This window comes from Dermacentor andersoni, chromosome 7 (assembly GCF_023375885.2).
Source record: "Dermacentor andersoni chromosome 7, qqDerAnde1_hic_scaffold, whole genome shotgun sequence".
Classification (NCBI taxonomy): Eukaryota; Metazoa; Arthropoda; class Arachnida; order Ixodida; family Ixodidae; genus Dermacentor; species Dermacentor andersoni.
The window spans coordinates 1404505-1425626 of record NC_092820.1 but is presented as its reverse complement, the minus strand read 5'-3'; the positions used below and the strand labels follow the sequence as shown (position 1 = coordinate 1425626).

Genomic DNA, 21122 nt, shown 5'->3' with positions numbered 1-21122 from the left:
CCGTAGGCACTACAGAAAGGAGTGGTACATATACATAGAAAAAGAATGCAGATCAATGAATAAAATATTTGTTAGATGGCATGGAAAACAGCAGTCTTGAACCTCGATGAGTCTATAATAGTAGCGACCGATGCGAGGAGGTGGTTCCAGTCATTGCAGGTGCGAGGTAAAAAAGAGTAATAGTACCCGTTCATGCAACAAGATGGCACGAAAACTTTATGAAGGTGATCGCTGCGGGATGAAAAGTAGGAAGGAGGAGTAAGAGAGAGAAAGAGAGAGTAAACTTTAATGAACACCAGCAGTTCTGTCGGCTGGGCCTAGGCCTCCCACGATGGGACGTCGAGGTCTTGCCTCTTCGCCGCTTCGTAGGCCTGCTGGGTCGCCCAGAGTTGGTCGTCGAGATGGGAGCTGCGCAGGGCGGCGTGGCATCTCGACGAGAGGGTCACGGGATTAAGCTCTTGGTATTGATCTTTGCACTCCCATAGCATGTGGGGGAGTGTTGCCGATTCAGTTTTACAGACCTTGCACGTCTGGCTCGGGTAGATGTTGGGGTATATAGTGTGATAGCGTGTGAGGGAGGGGTATGTATTCGTCTGTAGCAGGCGTAGCAGGAGGAGTAAGAAGTTTTTCTTTTAATACCAGGTTGTGGTAAATCTTGTGGAAAAGGAAGAGGCGACTGTATGCACGAAGTACTGAAAGTTCCGGTATGTTAAGGGTTTGCTTCACGAGTGTTATGCTAGCATGACAAGAGTAATTGGATAGAATAAAGCGGGACGCGCGGTTCTGAATGGCTTTGAGGGAGAGGGTTAGTGATACTTGAGGGGGATCCCAGATGGTCGAGGCATATTCTAATTTTGATCGAACAAGTGTTTTGTAGAGCGTCAGTTTTAAAGATGCAGGAACGGCGTAAAAGTTGCTGCGTAGATAGCCTAGCATGCGATTAGCATTAGAAGTTATAAATTCAACATGCTTGTGCCATGATAGATCGTGAGTGATGTAGAGGCCGAGATACTTGTAAAAATTAACTTGACAGAGAGGAGCGCTATTCAGAGAATACATGCGTGTGTCAGTATTGTTAGAGCGGCGTGATATGTGCATATAGTTACATTTATTTACGTTTAGTTTCATGTAACACGCATTGCACCATATAGATAAGTTGTTAAGGTCTTCTTGTCTTGTCTTGCCTGCCATGCAGGCAGAGGCAGCACTACACCAAAGTCTAACTCAAGATGGCGGCTTTCTGATGAACATTATGACATGCTGTAAAGCACACTCGATTTCGTTTGCTATGCTTTCTTCCAGATCTCAGTTTTCTTCAGATACTTGTCTGCTATCATTCTACGCAAACTATATATAAAACTTGGCTCTCCGAGAAATGTGGAACCTGCAGTTACAGCTGAAGGCGCCTTTCTTGTCCAATATATGGATGACCACAGTGTTGACTAAGGAGGCAGCGCTCACATTTTTTTACAGCATGTAGTCACTGCAGTTAACTCCCTGCACACACCCGCAGTGCAAGATGAGCAGTAATGCAGCACTGGTGCCATTCATGTTCGTGCTGCCAAAGAAGACATTGCTGCTCCTATTTTCATGTGAGAACCACTACACATCCCCATTGCCAGAGCTGTGGCAGACGATCCACATTATGAGGTGGAAGTGGGCTATTCGCTTGAAGAAACATCCAGATTTAGTTTATTTGTCGACTTTGCTTTAAAGGTACAGAAATTACTATGCATACATATGCTATTAAAATTAAGCTTATGCAGCGACATGTTTCAATCCCTTCTGATGAAACAACATGGGTTGCCAGTTAGAGAGCTTGCCCGACTGATGTCACAGGCCTTCGCCGTGCATCAGGAGCAGCTGAAAACTCGGGGGAGTGGCACTGCTGCCATTAGTAGCGGTGTGCATTTTTAATATCTTGCAATAAATTACGTGCTTTTTGCAGAGTGCTTAAATGTGTCCTTTAGTGATCAGAACGACCTACATAACAACTCAGTAGATTTGTACAAAATTGTCAAAATTGTTTCAGGGTTCCTTTAACCTTTCAAGTGGTTTGGACGAGCTCAGTTCATCAACGCGATCCTGGTTAATTTTGCTTTGAACAAGCTCGGCTCGTGAACCGCAATAATCCTATCTTTAAAGAGACGAGCTCAGCACATCCCTTTGGTTTTTCTTCTACTATATAGACAGCATATCAAATTGACCGCAAATAAAGACTGGGACAGTGGAAGAGAACTCAAAAACGACACGGCGTGTCATTTTTGTGTTCTCTTCTGCTGTCCCAGTTTTTATTTGCAGTCAATATGACATGCAGTAAACACCAACTAGGCCAAACTGAAGTTCTTCTGATACACAGACAGCTTTGTTTTAAGCCTTTGTTTTACTACAGAGATGTCAGCACATTTTCAGTGCCTTGAAGGCTATGTTGATTCAGTCTTTCTGTTCTACAACAAAGGTGGCAGCACTGGAAGGTGTTTATTGCGATCTTTGCTTTCTACTACATATGCAGTCGCCGACTGAGTTTTCGGACTCCAAACATTCGGACATGCTCGATTATTCGGTCTGCTTCGCGGCAACGCTATTCTCCCCATAGACCATAATGTATAACAACTGCAGAAAGTTTGGACACCTTGCAACCTCTCGTCGGATTTTTCGGACACTCCTTGAGGACTTGATCGAGAGCACCATGCACAGACTCTGACCGGTGCATGGTTCAACTTGCAGAATGCCATTTTTGTTTTGAACGGAGCCTCCTTGCTGGTTCAGGACAACATTCATTTGGGCTAGATGGTGCATACTTGAATTAGGAAGTTTTGAAAATCCAACGATATGCTGTCACATAAAAAAAAAATGGCGCTTGTCCTGTGTCGTTCTCCCTCTCGTGATCGTCTTAGCGCTGTTCTTTCCTCCTTGCTGCCCCACGAAGTGGCACTACTGCGAGTACCCGCTCATCATCATCGTTTCTGCCTGGTTCGATAGAGTAGCTACAGCAGTTCCGGTCTCAGCTTAGTAAGCCATGTCAAGACAATCTAGCGGCTGATTTGTTTCTTTTTGCATGACGCTGCGCGTAGGCCACGTTTTTCGTTTATGCGACTGGTGTCGGCGTGACTGCGTGGTGGTGTTTGTTTTGTGTGCTGTGTCGAGGTTGCGGTGATCCAACGCGGCATACGGAAACATTGTGACAAGTGTCTAATGGTGCCGAATGTGCCCCCGCAGACTGCGCTGGGGAATGCCAGCAAGCAGGTGCCAGGAGGCCTAGGATTTGTCGCCTTCTGATCTGCCAGATCTGCTCCCTACTGACGCCGAAAATGTTCTGCCGAGACCTGCGCAGTGGTTGCATTGCGATTCTAGATACTGTCTCATTTGACAGTTTCACAGGTGCTGACACTGCTGTACTGACATGCGCAGAACTTGACCACAGCGAGATCATTCGTCAGGTTTTTGCTGCACCGCCAGACGATGACCCCGAGTCGGAAGATGATGCACCATGTGCTACGCTGCCATCGCATGTGGAGCGTGTACAAGAAATGACTGCGCTTTCAGCCGCCTACAGTGACCGTACAACCCTCTCCGAGGTTCAGGCTTATCTGACTGCGCGTAAACGGAACAGCATGCGACGGCGCATTCACGATTTCTTCAAGCTTAATGCAGAGCCCGAGTAAGTGCGTGGAAATAACGGATTTTTTTTTTCTTACTCTGCTTTCTTGGACAGCTGTTTATTCGGACATTTCCACAGTCCCTGTGAGGTCCGAATAAACGGTCGGCAACTGTATATCAGCACTTTTTCACCACAAAAAGACCGCATTTTTGGGATTGCATGCTTTTTGCACCTACTGGCAGATTTGGAACAATCTTGTGCGAGCCCTTTGGCAAAGCTCAATGCTTCACGGACTTCCACATCATTTGTGACCTGCTTTAGAAATGCAAGAATGGTCAAAAATACTTTCATCAGTGAAGAACATTGCTTCGCAGAATAGTTGATTTCGAAACAGCGTAAAACAAAACATTTTTCATCATTTCTAACTGTATCGTTTGTGGTAATGACAAGTACATAGATATTGCACAGTGAAGAGGTAAAATGAGGTTTTCGCACTTAAACATAAAGTAAATTGGTTAAATCTTTAGAAGGACCTTTGATGAAATGAAGTTTGAAAATAAGCCATAAAATAAAGAAGCAAAATAAGGTCACTTTTGATCAAAATAATAAAACACTTGAGAGGTTAAGAGACACAAATGGAAAATAGTCAGTCGAGCTAGCTCGATAGATTTATTTGTCTGAAAGCCCATCACTGCTTTCTGTGTGCCATATACAGCCAAGCCTCCATATACCAAACATGGATATATCGAATTATTGCATATATTGAACACTTTCTATAACACCTGGAAAATTACATGCATTCTTTATTTTTTATTTCCAATGGGGTCGGACATAGAATGGATACAGTTGAGCCCGCTTATAACGAACCCGAGCGTCACGCGGAATTCGTTTGTTCTATCCAGAAGTTCGTGGTATGTGGGCCACACACAAAAATTAACATCAATCAAAACAAAAATTTATTGAGAAAAAAAAATCGATGATCGTTGTCTGCCTCGTCAGAGCACACCCAATGACGGTGGTTTCAAGCTTGTTTCAAGCTGCAATGTGTTCGTCACCCAAGGCCTTAAAATACACAAGATTTCTAAGTGCCTCAATATGGCTCACTGCTGTGGTCGCGCTTACGGGTGCTGGCTCCGACGGATCGTTGTCATCGTCCGATGCTTCGGCGTCGCTTGATGCCCGCACTTCCTGGACGGCGGTCTCGTCGCAAAATGACTCCGCAACTTCAGCAGCGTCGTCCACATCAACAAAATCTTGCCAATCAAGATCGCAGCCGGCCAGGTTAGCGTCAACAATGCGTCGCCATAAGTCGTCGTCAGGCTGGCTTTGTTCAGTGTCTTCAATGCCTGCTTCAGGAGCGTCAGCGAAGCTGGCCTTGCGAAAACAATTCCGGATGCATTCGGGTGTCACTTCCATCCACGCCGCTTTGATCATTTCTATCGCCGAGTACAGCGAGACCTGCAGAGGCACATTGGCAGCGGGGCGATCCACTGCACAACTCCGCGCCTGTAGGCCGCTTTAAACGACCGTATTACACCCATGTCCAGCGGTTACGCTTTTGAAGTTACATTTGGCGGCAGAAAAAGCAACTCAACTGCCGTTAAGACAGCTTGGACATGGTGGGCGGTACAGTTGTCGAGAATCAGAAGAACTTTGCGCCCTTTCTTCGTCATGCGTCAGTCAATAAGCCATTCCGCGAACAACTCGCGTGTCATCCACGACTTCGAGTTATGCCTGTAACGCAATGGTACATATGTGCGGAAGCAACGTGGCCTCTTTGATTTACCGATGACAAATGGCAAGCATCGATCGCTTCCATCCATGTTGGTGCACAAAAGCACAGTTATGCGAACTTTGCTGTGCTTGCCGCCAGCACATTTGTCACCCTTCATAGCGTGCGTTTTGCCAGGCAGCATTTGATATAATAGCACCGTTTAATCGGCGTTATACACATCCCTTTCAGCATAACTTGATACACGGGCCAAGTTTTTAGACATCCACGTGTTGATGTCTTCGTCGCTTACCGATGCCGATTCGCCGTTGATGGTCTCGAAAATAATTCCGTGGCGGAGCTTGAAGCTATGGAGCCAGCCATTGCCAGGAGAAAAATCTGGGAAGTCCAGGAGGAACGCTAAGTCCTTTTCTTTGGACAACATCAGCGGCCCGCTGATGGGAACATTGCGTGCTCGAGTATCAAGGAACCACTTTAGAAGCGCGTCTTCAACGTCTGCATATGTGGCTTTCCGTAGGTGCTTCCTCGTCGCAGAGTCCGTGGCGGCACTCTTGTAGATTTTGTCCTTCTTTTTTAGTATCGTGGATATTGTCGATTTCGACAAACCATACTTTTTCACCAGTTCGTGGTTTTTCTAGCCTTGGGAAAGGTCTTTCAAGATCAACAGTTTCGTGGCCAAGTCCAAAGCTTTTCGCTTCACTGTCAAAGTAGACGCCGGCGAATCTGCCATCTCGGATAGGCATGGGAGCACACCAGTAGGAAACAAGGCCGACAACGCTAGCACAACCACAAGTAAGAAAAAGACAGTCCCGCAGTTGTGTGAGGCGCGGAATTAAGGGGGGGGGGAGGGAGAAGAGGGGGTACGAAAGCACGTGATCACGTGCTACGTTGTCAATTGGTGGAAAACTTCGCCGCTGCCCTGACGTCGACGATGGCGAGTGGGGTCCCGTGGCGAATGAGCTGGCAATTTCGACTTGTGTGTTCACGTTGCTGATGCGTACTGGGCCGGCATTTTGTTTTTCTCTCTCTCTCGTTATCGCGGCGATCCCCTCGCCACATCGCTGCTCCTCCGTGCCTCCGGCGAGACGCTGCGGGAAAGCCAATTCTCGGAGCGTGCACAGCACAGGGTTGGCGGATCTCGCCACGTGGAAAGTGGTCTGCGACACCAAGGCGTTCGCTGTAGCCGATCGGCTAGGCTCGCGGGCGTTTGTTGTAGCTGAGACCGGGCGCCATAGCCTAAACGTATATTTCGACGGTCACGCCGGACTTGTTCTTGATAAGCGAGCGTTCGTCTTAAGTGGGGCCGTTATAAGTGGGCTCGACTGTATATAGAACTCCGCCGCCCCAGACCACGTGCACTATGTTGACAAGCGGTGAGCTTTCTCGCAACACCCTCGAAGATTGCGGTGGCGCGATGGGCGTTCCCGACTGCTGCGCACTATAGCTGCACACATTGATCTCGCCGAGGGCGCCATTTGAATATAGCGGTGTATGCACGCGGTGGCTTGGCTAGTTCAACGTCAACGACGCATTGCATTTGTCGCACTGACTCTCCTCGGTGCCGCGCTCTGCACCTGCCATGCCTCGCAAGGGCTGTCAGATTGCACCCGCAAAGACGCACGACAGTGCGCACTCACTGGGCTCACTCACAGGTGTCTTTGTAGACAGCCCTTAATACTTTGTTATTGACCATGTCTCAAAATGCTTCGATTGATGAACATGGAGATCGCAGCAGAAGTAGCGGCCAAACAAAGGCGCTGCCAAAGTTGATCCCGGAAACGCTGACTTTACCCAGCTCCCGGCTTCAACAGAGGCTGTAGCTGCTTTGGCCCTTCTACGCTGCTACTGCGGCGCAATAGAGGGCGTCGGCCTGTCGCTTGTGGATGGTTTAGACTATGTTGAGGGCTCAGTGTTTAAGCCCGCGGCTGCCAATAAGAAGCAGACTACACTGCTGCGGTGCTTTCAGCCAAAAGAATACTCGGTGTGAAGCATCAAGTGAGTATTTACTGCACCACGACTGATTAGCAAAAGTTTTTGATGCATTTCTTATGTGATTTTATATATCGAATTCTGGCTATATCGAGGTTCGACTGTATCACTATGTTGTGTAGAAAATTGCCACCAAAGGTTTAGCTCCTAACTTCAAACAAACCACCACAACAGACAAAAAGTTGACACAACCTTCATGCGACTTTCCTATATGCAGCTCTGGGTGAATTAGGCATCATATGAGAGGTACCATAGCTCATAATGGGCGGTACCACTCCAATTTTCCTTTGTCATTTTGTTACTTACACAAGAGCTCTGTTCTTGCTACAAATTGCACATTTTTTTATTACAGAAGCCTTATCTTACAATCAAGCTGAACTTCATATTTTTATTTAGTGCCCCTTTAGTGATGCACAGTCCTCTAGTTAGTGGGCTAAGGATACTTGGTCGTCATTATCATCAGCAGCAGCACACCCTAAAGGCACTGCAGGATCAAGGCATTATCCAACTACTCATGTCTTGCATCAGCTGTTTTAATCCGAAGCCTGAAAATTTCGTCATCTCTTCACATCACCCAATTCTTTGCTGGCCTTGACTGCACTTCTCTTCATTTGGTAGCCATTCTCTTGCTCTAATAGGGCAGTGGTTCTGTCCTCCACGTTACATTACACACTACTCTGGCAACCTGCCAAACTCTCAACTAAAATATCTGCTGTGTTCGCTATCTAAACCACACTGCAGGCTTTGTGTATTTTGAGCTGTTATACCGGTGTCAATTTTTCATTATTTGTTGCACAATCCTTGACAAGTATGTCAATATGCTCCCTTTTGTAGGATTTCACTATACTACAACAGAGGAAACAAAAAAGTAGTGGCAATGCTTTCAAGACCCACATACCATGCTCAAATGGCTTGAGATGCTCCAAGCAAAAGGTTGGTCCCTTCTTACCTGTAACGAGAGAGAGATTTTATTAACAGAAAAGAATGAACTGAGCTGGTGGACTCTAGTCTGCTACTCTGTACTAGGGGAGTGAAAGTATTGGGAGGAAAAGAGAACAAGTGAGTACCACAAAAACACCACAACAAACAATGCAAATGATTAAAAGAGCAACATTCAATTATTACAAAAAATTAAGCAGGAAAGGTTTTCTAACAAAACTTTGATCTCACAACAACTGAGAGGTATTGAGAGAAGAGCATACAGCAGAACTGACAGCTGGGCTAGTTCGTATGAATTCATACTGCGCACATGGGAGGAGAAGGAAGAAACAGATGACACAAGCACAAGCGCACAAATTTTTTTTTTTACTGCAAGGCACATTAGTTACATCTGGTAGTGACAAAACAAAAAATTATCACATTAACACATCTGCCATGGGCTGGTTTCTTACCAGCATTCCGTGTGAAATCAACTAGCTTTTTTTTCGAACATCACAAATATACCGTGTGTTTTGGTGTGTAAGTCAGTTTCTTTCTGAATTTTCCTCAGTGCGTCTTACAGAATGGTGCGGACTTCTATAAACTTTTTTTCCCCCAGAGAAAACTGCTGTCAAAATCGAGTTGGACATTATGGCCATGTGAAGTGTTCTGGGTTAACCTCCTCTAGCAGTTGCTACAGGTTGTGCGCATGCCATGGAGGTACCGGGTTCTTCTCATGAACGAGTTGCCGAGTGCCATGCGAGAAGTGCAGAGCAGCAGCGCAAGCGCCGGCAGGCCAACCACGAGTTGACTGACCCCAAAGTCGTCGCATCTGCAGATCACTTTCAAGATACGGTGTGCGCCGAGCGCAAAATATGCAGTTGCTACCAGAGTGAAAAAGCAATCCCCACTCGCTCTCGTGCTGCCTTGCCGCTTTCCTCCCTTGTGAGCGATTCGGCTCACCATCGCACGCTTTTGCTCGCACATGCAGCATACGGCGCACGGGGACGATGTTATCGCCAAAATCGCAAAAGGGGTGTTGCCGCAGTCTGCGCGATGCGCTGAAGCTAGAAATGAGTTCTGTTTATCTCCCCAAGAAGGTAGCACAAATTTCAAAACACTTCTTGTAAGTCCTAAGAAGTGGCAGCACCTCCCAGTGAGCCCGCATCGTCATTGTGGCGCAAAATTTCAAACGGAGGGTCGAAATGGTACCCGTACGGCAAAGATCTTGCGGGACAGAAAACTGCCGCCGTACATGTACGGCAAAAACCTTCAAATTAAGGATCCCGCCTAAATTTTGGGGTTGTTAGTGTTAATTTGGGCAAGCCAAGAAGATCCCCTCTCATTTATCAGGACTCCCTCCATGATTGCTCAATTTGTCAGCACAAAATTCTTTCAAAATTGGCGTAGCGAAATGGAGCATTTGTTGTTTCTGCACTTATGTTGTTGTCTTTTAAGCCTAGCGGGACTAAAGTGAGATCCAAGATACGTCATCTCGGCGGAGAGCCATGTTGTGGGGTTCGTCTTGCAGTTGCTGGTCTTTGTTGGATGTTTTGGAGCAGTGTCATCATTTCACCGCTGGTCGCTGCAAGCCAAGACATCCCGCCCCTTGCCACCAGCCATCCTCTTCCTGCCTAGCGGTTATCAGCACTGGCCAGTCAAGATTTTCCGGGCCATGGAGGAGCTGTTATGTTTGACCAGCGGGGGCTGCGGTGGCGACTCGTTTTGTAAGGAGGACAAAGCTCCGCGTCCCCAACGAAATGGCGCAGAGATGGGTAGAGGCAGTCGGCGGAGCAAGTATTGTTATTGTGTACGCCGATACCGCCTTCACGGTTTGATTGGAGCAGGGGAGCTCTAGAAAGACACTTTCCGGTGTCGTCTCACGCAGCTTAGAAGTCGTCAGTCAATGGACAGACGTGGCGGCTACTGACTTCAGGGTCAACTCTGGGATTAAGAGGCACCTGCTCGGGACAAGCACCGTGTCTGCGAAAACCCTCTCACTTTGGTGTGGTCAATGCAATCTGTGCGGAAGTGAGTGCGTAAACCCTCCCCCTCAAAGGTGGGTCAGCTACGATGACTTTGGACACTCCATTAGGTCGAACCACTGTTTTCCCTCACTTAGGGAACTAGGAAGGACAGAGTGTTTATAAGCAGCCGTTGTCGGCTCTTCAGTGCGCATTCCTCTTTCAGTCATGTTAGACTGATGAACTGTAGCATTTTCCTGTAGATACTGTAAATAAATCCCATATTCCTTGTTCTCGGTGAGAACAAGTCTCTCCCTTCAAAAGCGTCCTCAGCGTGGATAAGTTGGACGACAGCATGGGCCAGCTACCATCTATTTCATGCCCAAACCCAACCACGACAGACTCAACCTACTTGGGCTTTTCCTTTCTTCAACTAAGGGCAACAAATGGGTTGCGGTTGCAATCGATTACGCCACACGCTTCGCTATTAAGGAGGTCTACCTACAAGTTCTACCTTCGCGTACAATTCGTCTCGCTAGAACACTGCAGGTTACCATTTTATCTACTGTTTGGCCGTGATCCCGTTTTGCCCCTGGACACTGTACTTTCACAAAGTCACACACCGCTTATGCACGCGATGCGATTTTTTTGGCAGCACATGCCCGTCAGATTGCCTGAACTCACCTCACTGATTCCCAGGCTTCCCAGAAGTCCCGTTACGATACGCACCATAGGGACGTGCAGTATTTACCTGGCTCCCTCGTGCTCCTATGGTCATCATCTTGTCGTGTGGGCCTATCAGAAAAACTTCTGTCGCGATATTCAGGTCCCTACCGAATCTTGCAACAGCTTTCGAATGTGATGTACACTATTGCTCTCAAAGAGCCAGGCCTGTTGTCCGTACAGCTAAGAACTGATGTTGTTCATGTCCCCCGTGACGCCACATAGCAATCGAAATTACATATAGACGAAGCGCCTGACCTGTAGTACTGCTAGCACAAATAAAAAGTACACGGTACGCCCCACGCACCGCCGAAACGCACACCTGCATAGGAAAAGACATGCTTCACTGCAATGCAGCAGGCATATCGGCTTCTGTCACATGCTCTCGTCCCCCACTCCGCACGCTCCTCACAGTCGCAGCGTAAGCGCGTGTTCCATGCCGCTGCCATCGGCTGCCGTATGCCCATTCTCTCTCCGTGCCTGCGGCGACGTGTGCGTGCACAACGCCAGTCTGCACTGTTTCTTCATGTGCGGTAGTTAGGGATGTTGCGCCTAGCACTGTGTTCTTCATTTCCCCTGAACTGTGCAGAAGTGCCAGTGCGTGAAGATGCCAAAGTTTAAGACTTTAACGCTGCAGCAGAAGTTCTGCTTGATCCAAGAAGTGGGTAAGAACACATGTTACAAGACCGAGTTGCTTAAAGGCACAGCGTGCCCCTCTCGGCGTTGTCCACAATATTGAAGAACGAGTAGAAGGTACTGGAGGCCTACAGAAAGACATATTCTTCTAAGCAGTCGTGAGTACCAGGGTGTCTACCAAGTTGATGTTTCCAAATTCCCTGAGTTTTACAGGTTTTCCCCGAGTGCCTTTGCAAAATTCCCTGAGTGATGTGGAACTATATTGACACGTGTGCTTCTCTTTATCGGGCGACACGTTTCACCGCCTAACAAATGTTATCGCACGGCGCGGGACGCACCTGCATGTCTGTTGTCGCCGAACCTTGTCTTATCTGATTTCATCGCGTGACGCGAATGGTGTAGAACTTTGTTGAAGGCACGCGGGTCCCAACGATTAGTCTGGAACATTCGACGACTGCTGTATAAAAGCCAACGCGCTTGACACGCTGATCAGATTTTCGACGATCGCCGACCGTGTTCGCCGCTATCGTAGTGCTATAAGTGTAGCCTCTTTTTGTGGGCACAGGTTCGCCCAATAAAGGTTAGTTTTGTCTCTAACAGTATTGCTAATGTGTTCTTCAACGTCACCACCACGTGACATCTGGTGGAGGTGCTTTTCGTTCATGTACCAGACGCCCCTGACAAGCCGTGACCCAAGCCCGAACGTGAAAGACATCACCAACGTAGTCCCAGACCATCGAGCAAGCCGCCGTCTTCAGCAACTGCCCCGGGAGCACGGACTTTTGCCTCAGACAACCAGGAAGATCGCCACCAAGTCCACCCCAATGGCAGCCCCAGCGTCCCCCGTCGTGCTGCAGCAGCCCAGGGAGCCTCCGACGTTCCCCGGTTCAATGTTCCGAGGACCCGGAAACCTGGCTTGAGAAGTATGAGAGGGTCGCTGCATTTACCAGCTGGAACAGCGACGACAAACTGCGACATGTCTTCTTCGCATTGGAAGACGCTGCCAGGACGTGGGTTGAGAACCGAGAAGCCACCTTAACGACGTGGGACCTGTTCCGAAGCGGCTTCCTGCAGACCTTCACATGCGTCGTACGCCAGGAACGAGCCCAAGCACTACTAGAAACCCGAGTTCAGCTGCCTAATGAAACCACCGCGACCTTTACAGAAGAAATGAGCCGCCTATTCCGCCACGCTCACCTGGAAATGTCCGAGAAGAAAGTCCGCCTACTGATGCGTGGTGTAAAGGAGGAACTTTTCGCCGGAATGGCATGAAGCCCACCGAAGACCATCGACGAGCTTCTTCACGAGGCCACTAGCATCGAGAAGACACTGGAAATGTGGAACCGGCAATTCAAACCCCGCACGAACTCGACAAACTACACCGGAGTTGCGTCACTGGCCACCGACGACCTGCGTGAGACTATCCGAGCGGTTGTGCGGGAGGAACTGCAGAAGCTGTTGCCTTCATCACAGCCTCAAGTGGCTTCAATTGCCGACGCCGTACGTAAGGAGCTCCAACAACAACTCGGAGTAGACCCTGAATCGCCGCAGCCTCAAGTGATGACTTATGCCGCTGTAGCCCACCGTCACATTCCCCCTCCGCGCCCATGGCACGGCCCAGTGACGACACAGTTCCGTTGTCCACCACCACCCCCGCCGACAGCACGCCAAGCCGTCACCTCACGCGGCGTTCCAAGGAAGACCGACGTTTGGCGCGCCCCCGACCACAGCCCGCTTTGCTATCACTGCGGAGAAGCCGGACACATCTACCGCCGATGCCCATGCCGGGAGATGGGACTCCTAAGGTTCGCCGTTAATGCGCCGCGATGACGGATTGACGAGCGCCCTTACGATATCGCTGACTACCTCGCCTCCACTCAGTGGAGCCCTCGACGACCGTCCCGTTCGCCATCACCAGGCCGCTACCTGTTGCCGCAGCGCCGACCATACACCGGCCAAGCCCGGGGCCGCTCTGCGAGCCCATATCCAGAAAACTAAAAGCAGCAACCGATGGAGGTGCGGTTGCTGTGCGTCGAACCGACGAAGAGGCCACCTCGACGACATAATAACGACACGCCGCCATCCCGACGAAGTCCGGAAGCCAAGACTACACCAACGAAAGACGACTTGACGATGCAACATTCCAGCTTCAGTTCAACACGATGCAGCCATGATCCGACGCCAAGACCTAATTGCAACGCCACACAAAGAACCACCGACCTTGACGTGCTTCTTGACGGCCATGCAGTTACCGCCTTAGTGGACACAGGGGCTGATTATTCCGTCATGAGTGGACACATCGCAGCGCTGTTCAAGAAAGTTATGACTACATGGGAAGGCCCTCAGATTCAGACAGCTGGGGGACACTGTGGTATCCTGTGTTAACTTCTGGTTTCGGTTTTGGGTCGTTTACATCAGGGCGCCACTCAGCGCCAAACGCTGTAAGTTGCCTCCGCAGAAATAAACATTCATTCTTTGTCTGGTCCCCGACTGAAGCAGTCCGGCTCTTTCTTGCGGCTCTGCGCGCCCCGGCCGTTTAGGCCTCATGCCATAAATTTTTCGTCCGGTCGCCCCGTCGAAGCTACAACAAACTGGCGACGAGGTAAACCATTACTCTGCTTCCTACGTGCCCTTGCCGTACTTCTGCTCCTCCTCCTGCTTCCGGCATGCAAGACGCCACAACTACGTCTCCACCGTCAACCGCAACTCCCCCGCCTTTGTTCTCGCTGCCCAGCATGGCGTTCATACCCCCAAGCCGCCTTTCCTGCCGCTACGCGGTACTCTGCGGTACCGTGGCTCACATGGAAACGGTACTTTTGCACGTTTCTCGAGGCAACCGGAGGCGAGGCACTACAAGGCGAGAGGAAGAAGGCCATTTTACTGAGTAACTTAGGCTTCGAGGGGCAGCGTCTCTACTACGACCTCGCGTCACAAACGGACCAGACGGCTACTACGTTCGAAGACGTTCTCCGCATCTTCGACCAGCACTACGAAGAAAGCACCAATCCCCTGGTGCACCCTATTATCTTCCGGGAAAGGTAGCAACTACCCAGACAAACCTTTCAGGACTTCGTCACCGTGCTACAAAGGCTAGCGCCTGCTTGTGCGTTCAACACTTGGAACGACGAGTCCCTTCGCGACCAAATCCTCCAAGGCATCGCATCAACAAAAATTAGAGAAAGGTTACTCTACGAAGGAGCGTCCCTCACGCTCAAGAAGGTTCAGGAAATCGGACGAAGCTTACAGCAAGTTCACAAAGAACTTCAAGTCTTTAACAGCTCATCTGTTCAGCGCGTCTCGACGCAACGCCAAGATGGCCTCGACAGCCTTCACCTTCCTCGCCCGGGCGCGCAAGATGGCGGTTCCCGCCACCCTTCTCCCTCGACCCGGTGGCTTCAAAATGGCGCTCGGCGGCATGGCGGAAAGTCGCGTCCTGGGGAGGCCAGCCAACATGGCGCGCGGCCCGAACTACGCGAAGCCAGTCGAGACATTGCGGGCCATTGCTACTGATGTGGTTCACTTCACCACATCGCATCTGATCCAGGCTGTCCAGCCAAGCACGTTTCCTGCCGTGCGTGCAAAAAAGTGGGACACTTTCGCTTCAGTTTGCTGTTCGAGGAACTGAATGCATCGACAGTCCCCTGCTCGTATGCAGCTTGTTTTCGCTGCATGCGAACAAGTGTCAGGAGTTCCAGCTGACCCAAGCATTCAGTTTCCGTCTCTCCCACACAACGCTCCCTCAGAGTTCACTCAGCCGTACTCAGGACAATCGGGACTTGTAAAGGACTTCATCCACAATGTTCATCTTCGAGCTTCAATGCAACCAGTCTCGACGAAACTGCGTCCTCAACCTCAGGTTCTCCGTGAGAAAGTCTGTGCTGCAAAAGGTATTTCGCCCCTGGGAAACAAAGTTTAGTCAGTTGTTGAGGCACCGCAGCCAATTGACAAGAAGTCGCTGCATTCATTTCTCGCTGTCACGCGATACTACGCTAAACTGATCCCGCAGTACGATGAATTGGAAGAGCCGCTTAGGAAACTGCTAAAGCAAGGACTACCATTTGTCTGGGATCAGGATACCGAGTATACCTTCCAGACTATTAAGGAGGTGATTGCATGCGAATTCGGCTCTTACGGCAAAAGTGTTAAGACGTACGTGGACCGTCGACGTGCATCAAAATGCCCTCAATTTCGTCCAGGAGACCTTGTCCGAGTACGTAACTCGAGAAAGTCCGATCCTAAATACTCGGGACCATTTAAGATTTACCGTAGGGTAGTTTGCAATACTTTCACGCTTGAAAATGGCAAACGATGGAATGTGTCCAAGCTTGTGAAATGCCCTGCACTACAGGATTTTCTTGGAAAATTCACCGAAAAGAGTCACTCCAGTGACTACCCTTCCCTTGATGATTGTCTCCCACCTTTTCTTCCAGTTACTACTGGTATAGGGGATACCTTACGCTTCTTGTAGCGTAATCGTGCAGTACGCACATCATTACTACGGTGCTGACCGCCATAGGAATTTGTCTTTCATGCCAAAAAGCTTTTATTTAACATTAAAAGTCGTTAGCGTTCTGAAGGGGGGACTATGGAGTGTAAAGTGCTTGCATGCACAATCTCCAATTCACGACAGCCACAGAGACTGTCTCGAGTCAGGCTCAGGGCGAATGAGCCACCCATCAGTGCTGTCCCAGGGGGCACACAGATATTTGTACTGTCTACTTTTGTACTTTGTGAATTTTTTTTTCACGCGTGATCTGTGTGTGCAAGGCTGCATCTCATCGTCTTCCCAAGACGGGTACTGATACTCTGCAGAACTGGAGTGCAATAGTTCGTATTCAGTTTTCATGTTGTGCGTTTTTCTGAAATGGGGAAGGCAAAGATGTCATATTCTATTGTGTAAAGATGTCATCACTAAACATGTGTGCTAGAGTGCTAACATGTGTTTTTTTACTTTTGTTGCGAGGAGAACGAGTAGAGCATTTTTCCTTTCAAGGGAGAGGTGATGTGGTATCCTGTGTTAACTTCTGGTTCCGGTTTTGGGTCATTTACATCAGGGTGCCACTCAGTGCCAAACGCTGTAAGTTGCCTCCGCAGAAATAAACATTCATTCTTTGTCTGGTCCCCGACTGAAGCAGTCCGGCTCTTTCTTGCTGCGCTGCGCGCCCCAACCGTTTAGGCCTCATGCTGTAAACCTTTCGTCCGGCCGCCCCGTCGAAGCTGCAACAGACACCTCATAACGCTGACTGGAATGTACATCGCACGAATTACCATTCACGACCGGACTTACCCTGCCACCTAGGTTATCCTCCAACAGTGTTCACTAAACGTCATTCTCGGCATGGACTTCTTGAACGAACACTGCGCAATCATCGACCTGAAGTCGAGGAAAATAACCCTGCAGGAAGATCAAGCTATACCGCCGGAGAGCCCTCGTAGTCACCACGCCTTGAGTGTGCTCGAAGATCAAGTGAGCATCCGCCTCGCTCCAGCATTATTTCGGTCGGCACCTAAACCCCCGCTGACGTAGAAGGCGTCATCGAAGGCGACCAACGTCTACTGCTAGACCGTGAAATTTGCATCGCAAGAGGCATCGCTTGACTGCACAGAGGAAACACGAAAGAGTTGCTGACAAACTACAGCCAAGAGTTCAAGCACATCAACAAGGGCACGGCAATCGCATACATCGAAAAAATTCAGGAAACCAGCAATGCGTTTTTCCTTTCGGATTCTGCCGCATTTACACTGACGACCGTAGTTCCCGAACCGAACTTCGACATAAATCCAAGTCTCCACATGATTAAGCAACAGCTAAGAAGTTTACTTCGACAATACCAAGAGTGCTTTTCGACGTCATCAAGGATTTGACAAACGCCAGTCGCAAAACATCGCATATTAACCGAAGAGTGCTCGACCTCTCCGCCAGAGCCCTTATCGAGTTACTACGCGAGAACGTGAGGCTATAAAGCACCAAGTCGACGAAATTCTGCGCGATGACATCATCCAGCTGTCAAAAAGCCCGTGGGCATCTCCTGTAGTCTTGCCGAAGAAAAAGGACGGAACCCTACGTTTCTGCGTCGATTATCGTGATCTGAACAAGATCACGAAGGACGTATACCCCCTCCCACAGATAGACAACGCATTGGATCGGCTCTGCAACGCTAAATACTTCTCGTCGATGGACCTCAAGTCGGGCTATTGGCAAATAGAAGTCGATTAGAGAGATCGCGAAAAGACTGCCTTCATCACCCCAGACGCCCTCTACGAGTTCAAGGTAATGCCATTTGGACTGTGTTCGGCGCTTGCAACGTTCCAGCGCGTGATGGACACAGTTTTAGCAGGATTGAAGTGGCAGACCTGTCTTGTTTACTTGGATGACATCGTTGTCTTTGCCAAAATTTTGACGATCACCTTAGGCGGCTTGCAACAGTACTAGAGGCCATCAGGTCATCAGGGCTTACTATGAAGCCGGAAAAGTGCCGCTTCGCTTATGGCGAGCTTCTGTTTCTAGGTCACGTCATCAGGAAATCTGCAGTCCGCCCCGACCCGCACAAGACAGCTGCCATCGCAAAGTTCCCGCAGCCCATCGACAAGAAGGCAGTGCGTAGATTCATTGGCATGTGTGCCTACTACAGGCGCTTTGCCAAGGACTTTTCACGCATCACGGAGCCGCTCACGCATCTAACCAAATGTGGTGTCGAGTTCAAGTGGGAAACGCCACAGGCCGATGCATTTCAAGAACTCAAACGACGCATGCAGTTGCCGCCAGTACTTTCACACTTCGACGAGAACGCCGATACCGAAATCCACACTGACGCCAGTAGCCTAGGCCTCAGTGCCGTCCTAGTCCAGAGGAAAGACGGACTTAAACGGGCGATATCTTATGCTAGCCGGTCACTGTCAAAAGTGGAAGGCAATTATTCTACAACGAAAAAGGAATTTCTCGCCAAAGTTTGGGCTACAGCGAAATTTCGCCCTTACCTATATGGCAGGCCATTCAAAGTGGTCAGTGTAGTATAGTGTCGCCCCCTGTCAGATCTCTGTGTCATCATACATGTATGTTTTGTAGTTGTTTAGCTAGATGGCGCACCCCCCTTCTGTCATGTGACGAGCTTGGACCAATCGGGAGGTGTCATCTGGTGTGTGAAGCCTTTATTAGTAATAAATGGCCGCGGGTCGGCTGAGTCTTCGTTCCGGTTTTCATCAGGAGCAGTTAGCTCAGTGTCTCCTTCACTGTGTCCGCGGTCGCCGCGCGTTCGCTGGCCGGGGGCCCCCACTTGCCTGCCGCTGCCGACACATCTTTTGGCGACGAGGATGGGATTCCCGCAACGGTTCCGACCGAAGCCCCGGGAAACTAACGAGCTTCGTAAGTGAAGCGTCCCTTTCTGTGTCGGCACGGCCTGCAAACGCCACCGACGCACTTGGCGTCGCGAGGCTTCCGAGCCTAGGCCTTCTCGCTCCTTTGTTCTTTCTTGCCCCATTCCTGCTGCGAGCTCCGGCTTGTTTTCTGCACTGTCTCCCGCACGCTACCGGGCATGGCGTCTTTTACGGCGAACCTTCCCATTTTCTTGAAGTGCCCGGGCCACCGTTAATTCCATAGTATCGATGGAAAAAAATTTTTCAGGCCCACCTCGAAGCGGCCGGCGGTGGCAACTGGACGGACGCGCGACGAGCATCCGCGCTCGTCAGCGCTCTCGGGCGTGAGGGACAACGGAAGTACTTTGCAGACGAGGAGCAGGAAGCAGAAGGACAGTTAACCGGCAGAGCGTCAGCGTCAAGCGAAGCAGCAAGGCAGTCGACCGGCGCAGCGTCATCGTCAAGTGATGCGGTCCCGCCAGCGTCAGAGTTCCAGAAACTCTTGCAGCGGCTTGACCGGGTGTTCGCCGCATCAACAAATGTTCTGGCAGAGAGGCACGAATTCACCAGTCGAAGGCAGTTCGAGGGAGAAGGATTCCTGGAATTCGTGACCGCATTGAAGAAGGTAGTACAGTGCAACTTCGCCACAACCTACGACGAGCGCGTCCGAGACCAAATAATACACGGGGTAGCGAACGTCAGCGTTCGCGAAAAGTTGCTGGCCCATGGCGAAACCTTGTCCCTGGACAAGGCAGAAGAAATTGGACGCGTTCTAGAAGCCCTGCATCGAGCGAACCGCGCGTTCGACTCTGCAAAAATACAAAGAATCGAGGCAGCTCAACTTGGCGCTCCGTCGACGAACCAAGGTGGCCGACTTCTCCCAGGGAGCCGCCAAGACGACCGACTTCTTCCGAGAAGCCGCCAAGACGACCGACTTCTTCCGAGAAGCCGCCAAGACCACCGACTTCTTCCGAGAAGCCGCCAAGACGACCGACTTCTTCCGAGAAGCCGCCAAGACGACAGACTTCTTCCGAGAAGCCACCAAGACGACCGACTTCTTCCGGGAAGCCTCCAAGACGACCGACATTTCGCACATGGCTCTTCCGGGAACCGTGGTGCATGCGATCGGTGTGGCAGCACGAAACATATTGCAACGTACAGGAATTGTCCAGCAAGGAACCGGCGGTGCAACGCCTGCCACACGTTGGGCCATTTTGCATCAGTATGCCGAAGAACCCGTACTGTTCAGCACGTCTCTTCCGCAGAGACGCGGTCCTCGTCAACTTCCGCATGACAGCCATCCGCGTCTGTCTTGACGGTGAGCACTTTGAAAACTAAAAATGATTTACAAGTTCCGGTCGTAGTGAACGGCGTCTCCATGCGACTGCCGGTGGATACGGGAGTGTCTGTCTCATTTATGATGGCCGAAGATTTTGGAAAGCACTTTGGTCGACAGCACAGACTGTCACAAACAACAGTGGAGTTGAAAAATTTCTCCAAGCAACGCATCGACATTCAAGGCCTGTTTCAAGCCACTGTCCAGTATTTCCAAAGGTCATGCTCCGTCACGTTCCACGTAACGACTACAGGAACATCACTGCTGGGTTTAGATGCCATCCAACGCTTGGGCATACAGATCGACGGTACGTCGCTGACATGTCGTCTACCATCGCTTCCTTTAGTACAGAGCCCCACAGGTGTGCCTCCGGGTTTTGATCACCTTTCCAGTGACGAGTTGGGTCTCAACAACTTTGTGCACCGAATTCATCGGCAGCAAGATGCGAAACCAGTATCTTCAAAGTTGCGCCGACTACCCCTGGCTCTCCGTGACCAGGTCACACATGAATTGCGACGTCTCGAGGACTGCAACGTCATCGAGCGCGTCGAGGCTGCTGAGTGGATGTCTCCAATCGTGGTGGTGCGCAAGAAGGATGGAACCATGCGGCTCTATGTAGATCTACGAGAACAAGACAGTCTTGTGCCTCAAGTTCAAGAAAGGGTCTTGCAGAAACAGTCGCAGACTAAACAGTACGTAGACAAACGTAGAGGTGCTCAGGCAACTCGTATCAAGGTGGGAGAAACCGTCAGAATAAGATTTAACAGGAAAGGATTCTTTAAGTACAGTAAACCTCGTAAAGTCAAGGCCCAGATATGACCATCTACTTTTCTACTCAGTGATGGGAAGACGTGGCATGTTAACCCTAGT

The 21122-nt window shown here is 49.9% G+C and overlaps 1 protein-coding gene across 5 annotated transcripts in view; it reads right to left on the bottom strand.

Annotated features, from left to right (window-relative positions):
• LOC126535674 (uncharacterized) overlaps positions 1-21122 on the bottom strand; it is a 372872-nt gene that overhangs the window by 339155 nt on the left and 12595 nt on the right. For all 5 annotated transcript variants that reach the window (XM_055073269.2, XM_050182479.3, XM_055073268.2 and 2 more), the window contains exon 3: positions 8221-8271. In XM_055073269.2, the coding sequence (XP_054929244.1) occupies positions 8221-8271 (51 nt within the window). The remainder of the gene's footprint in view (positions 1-8220; positions 8272-21122) is intronic.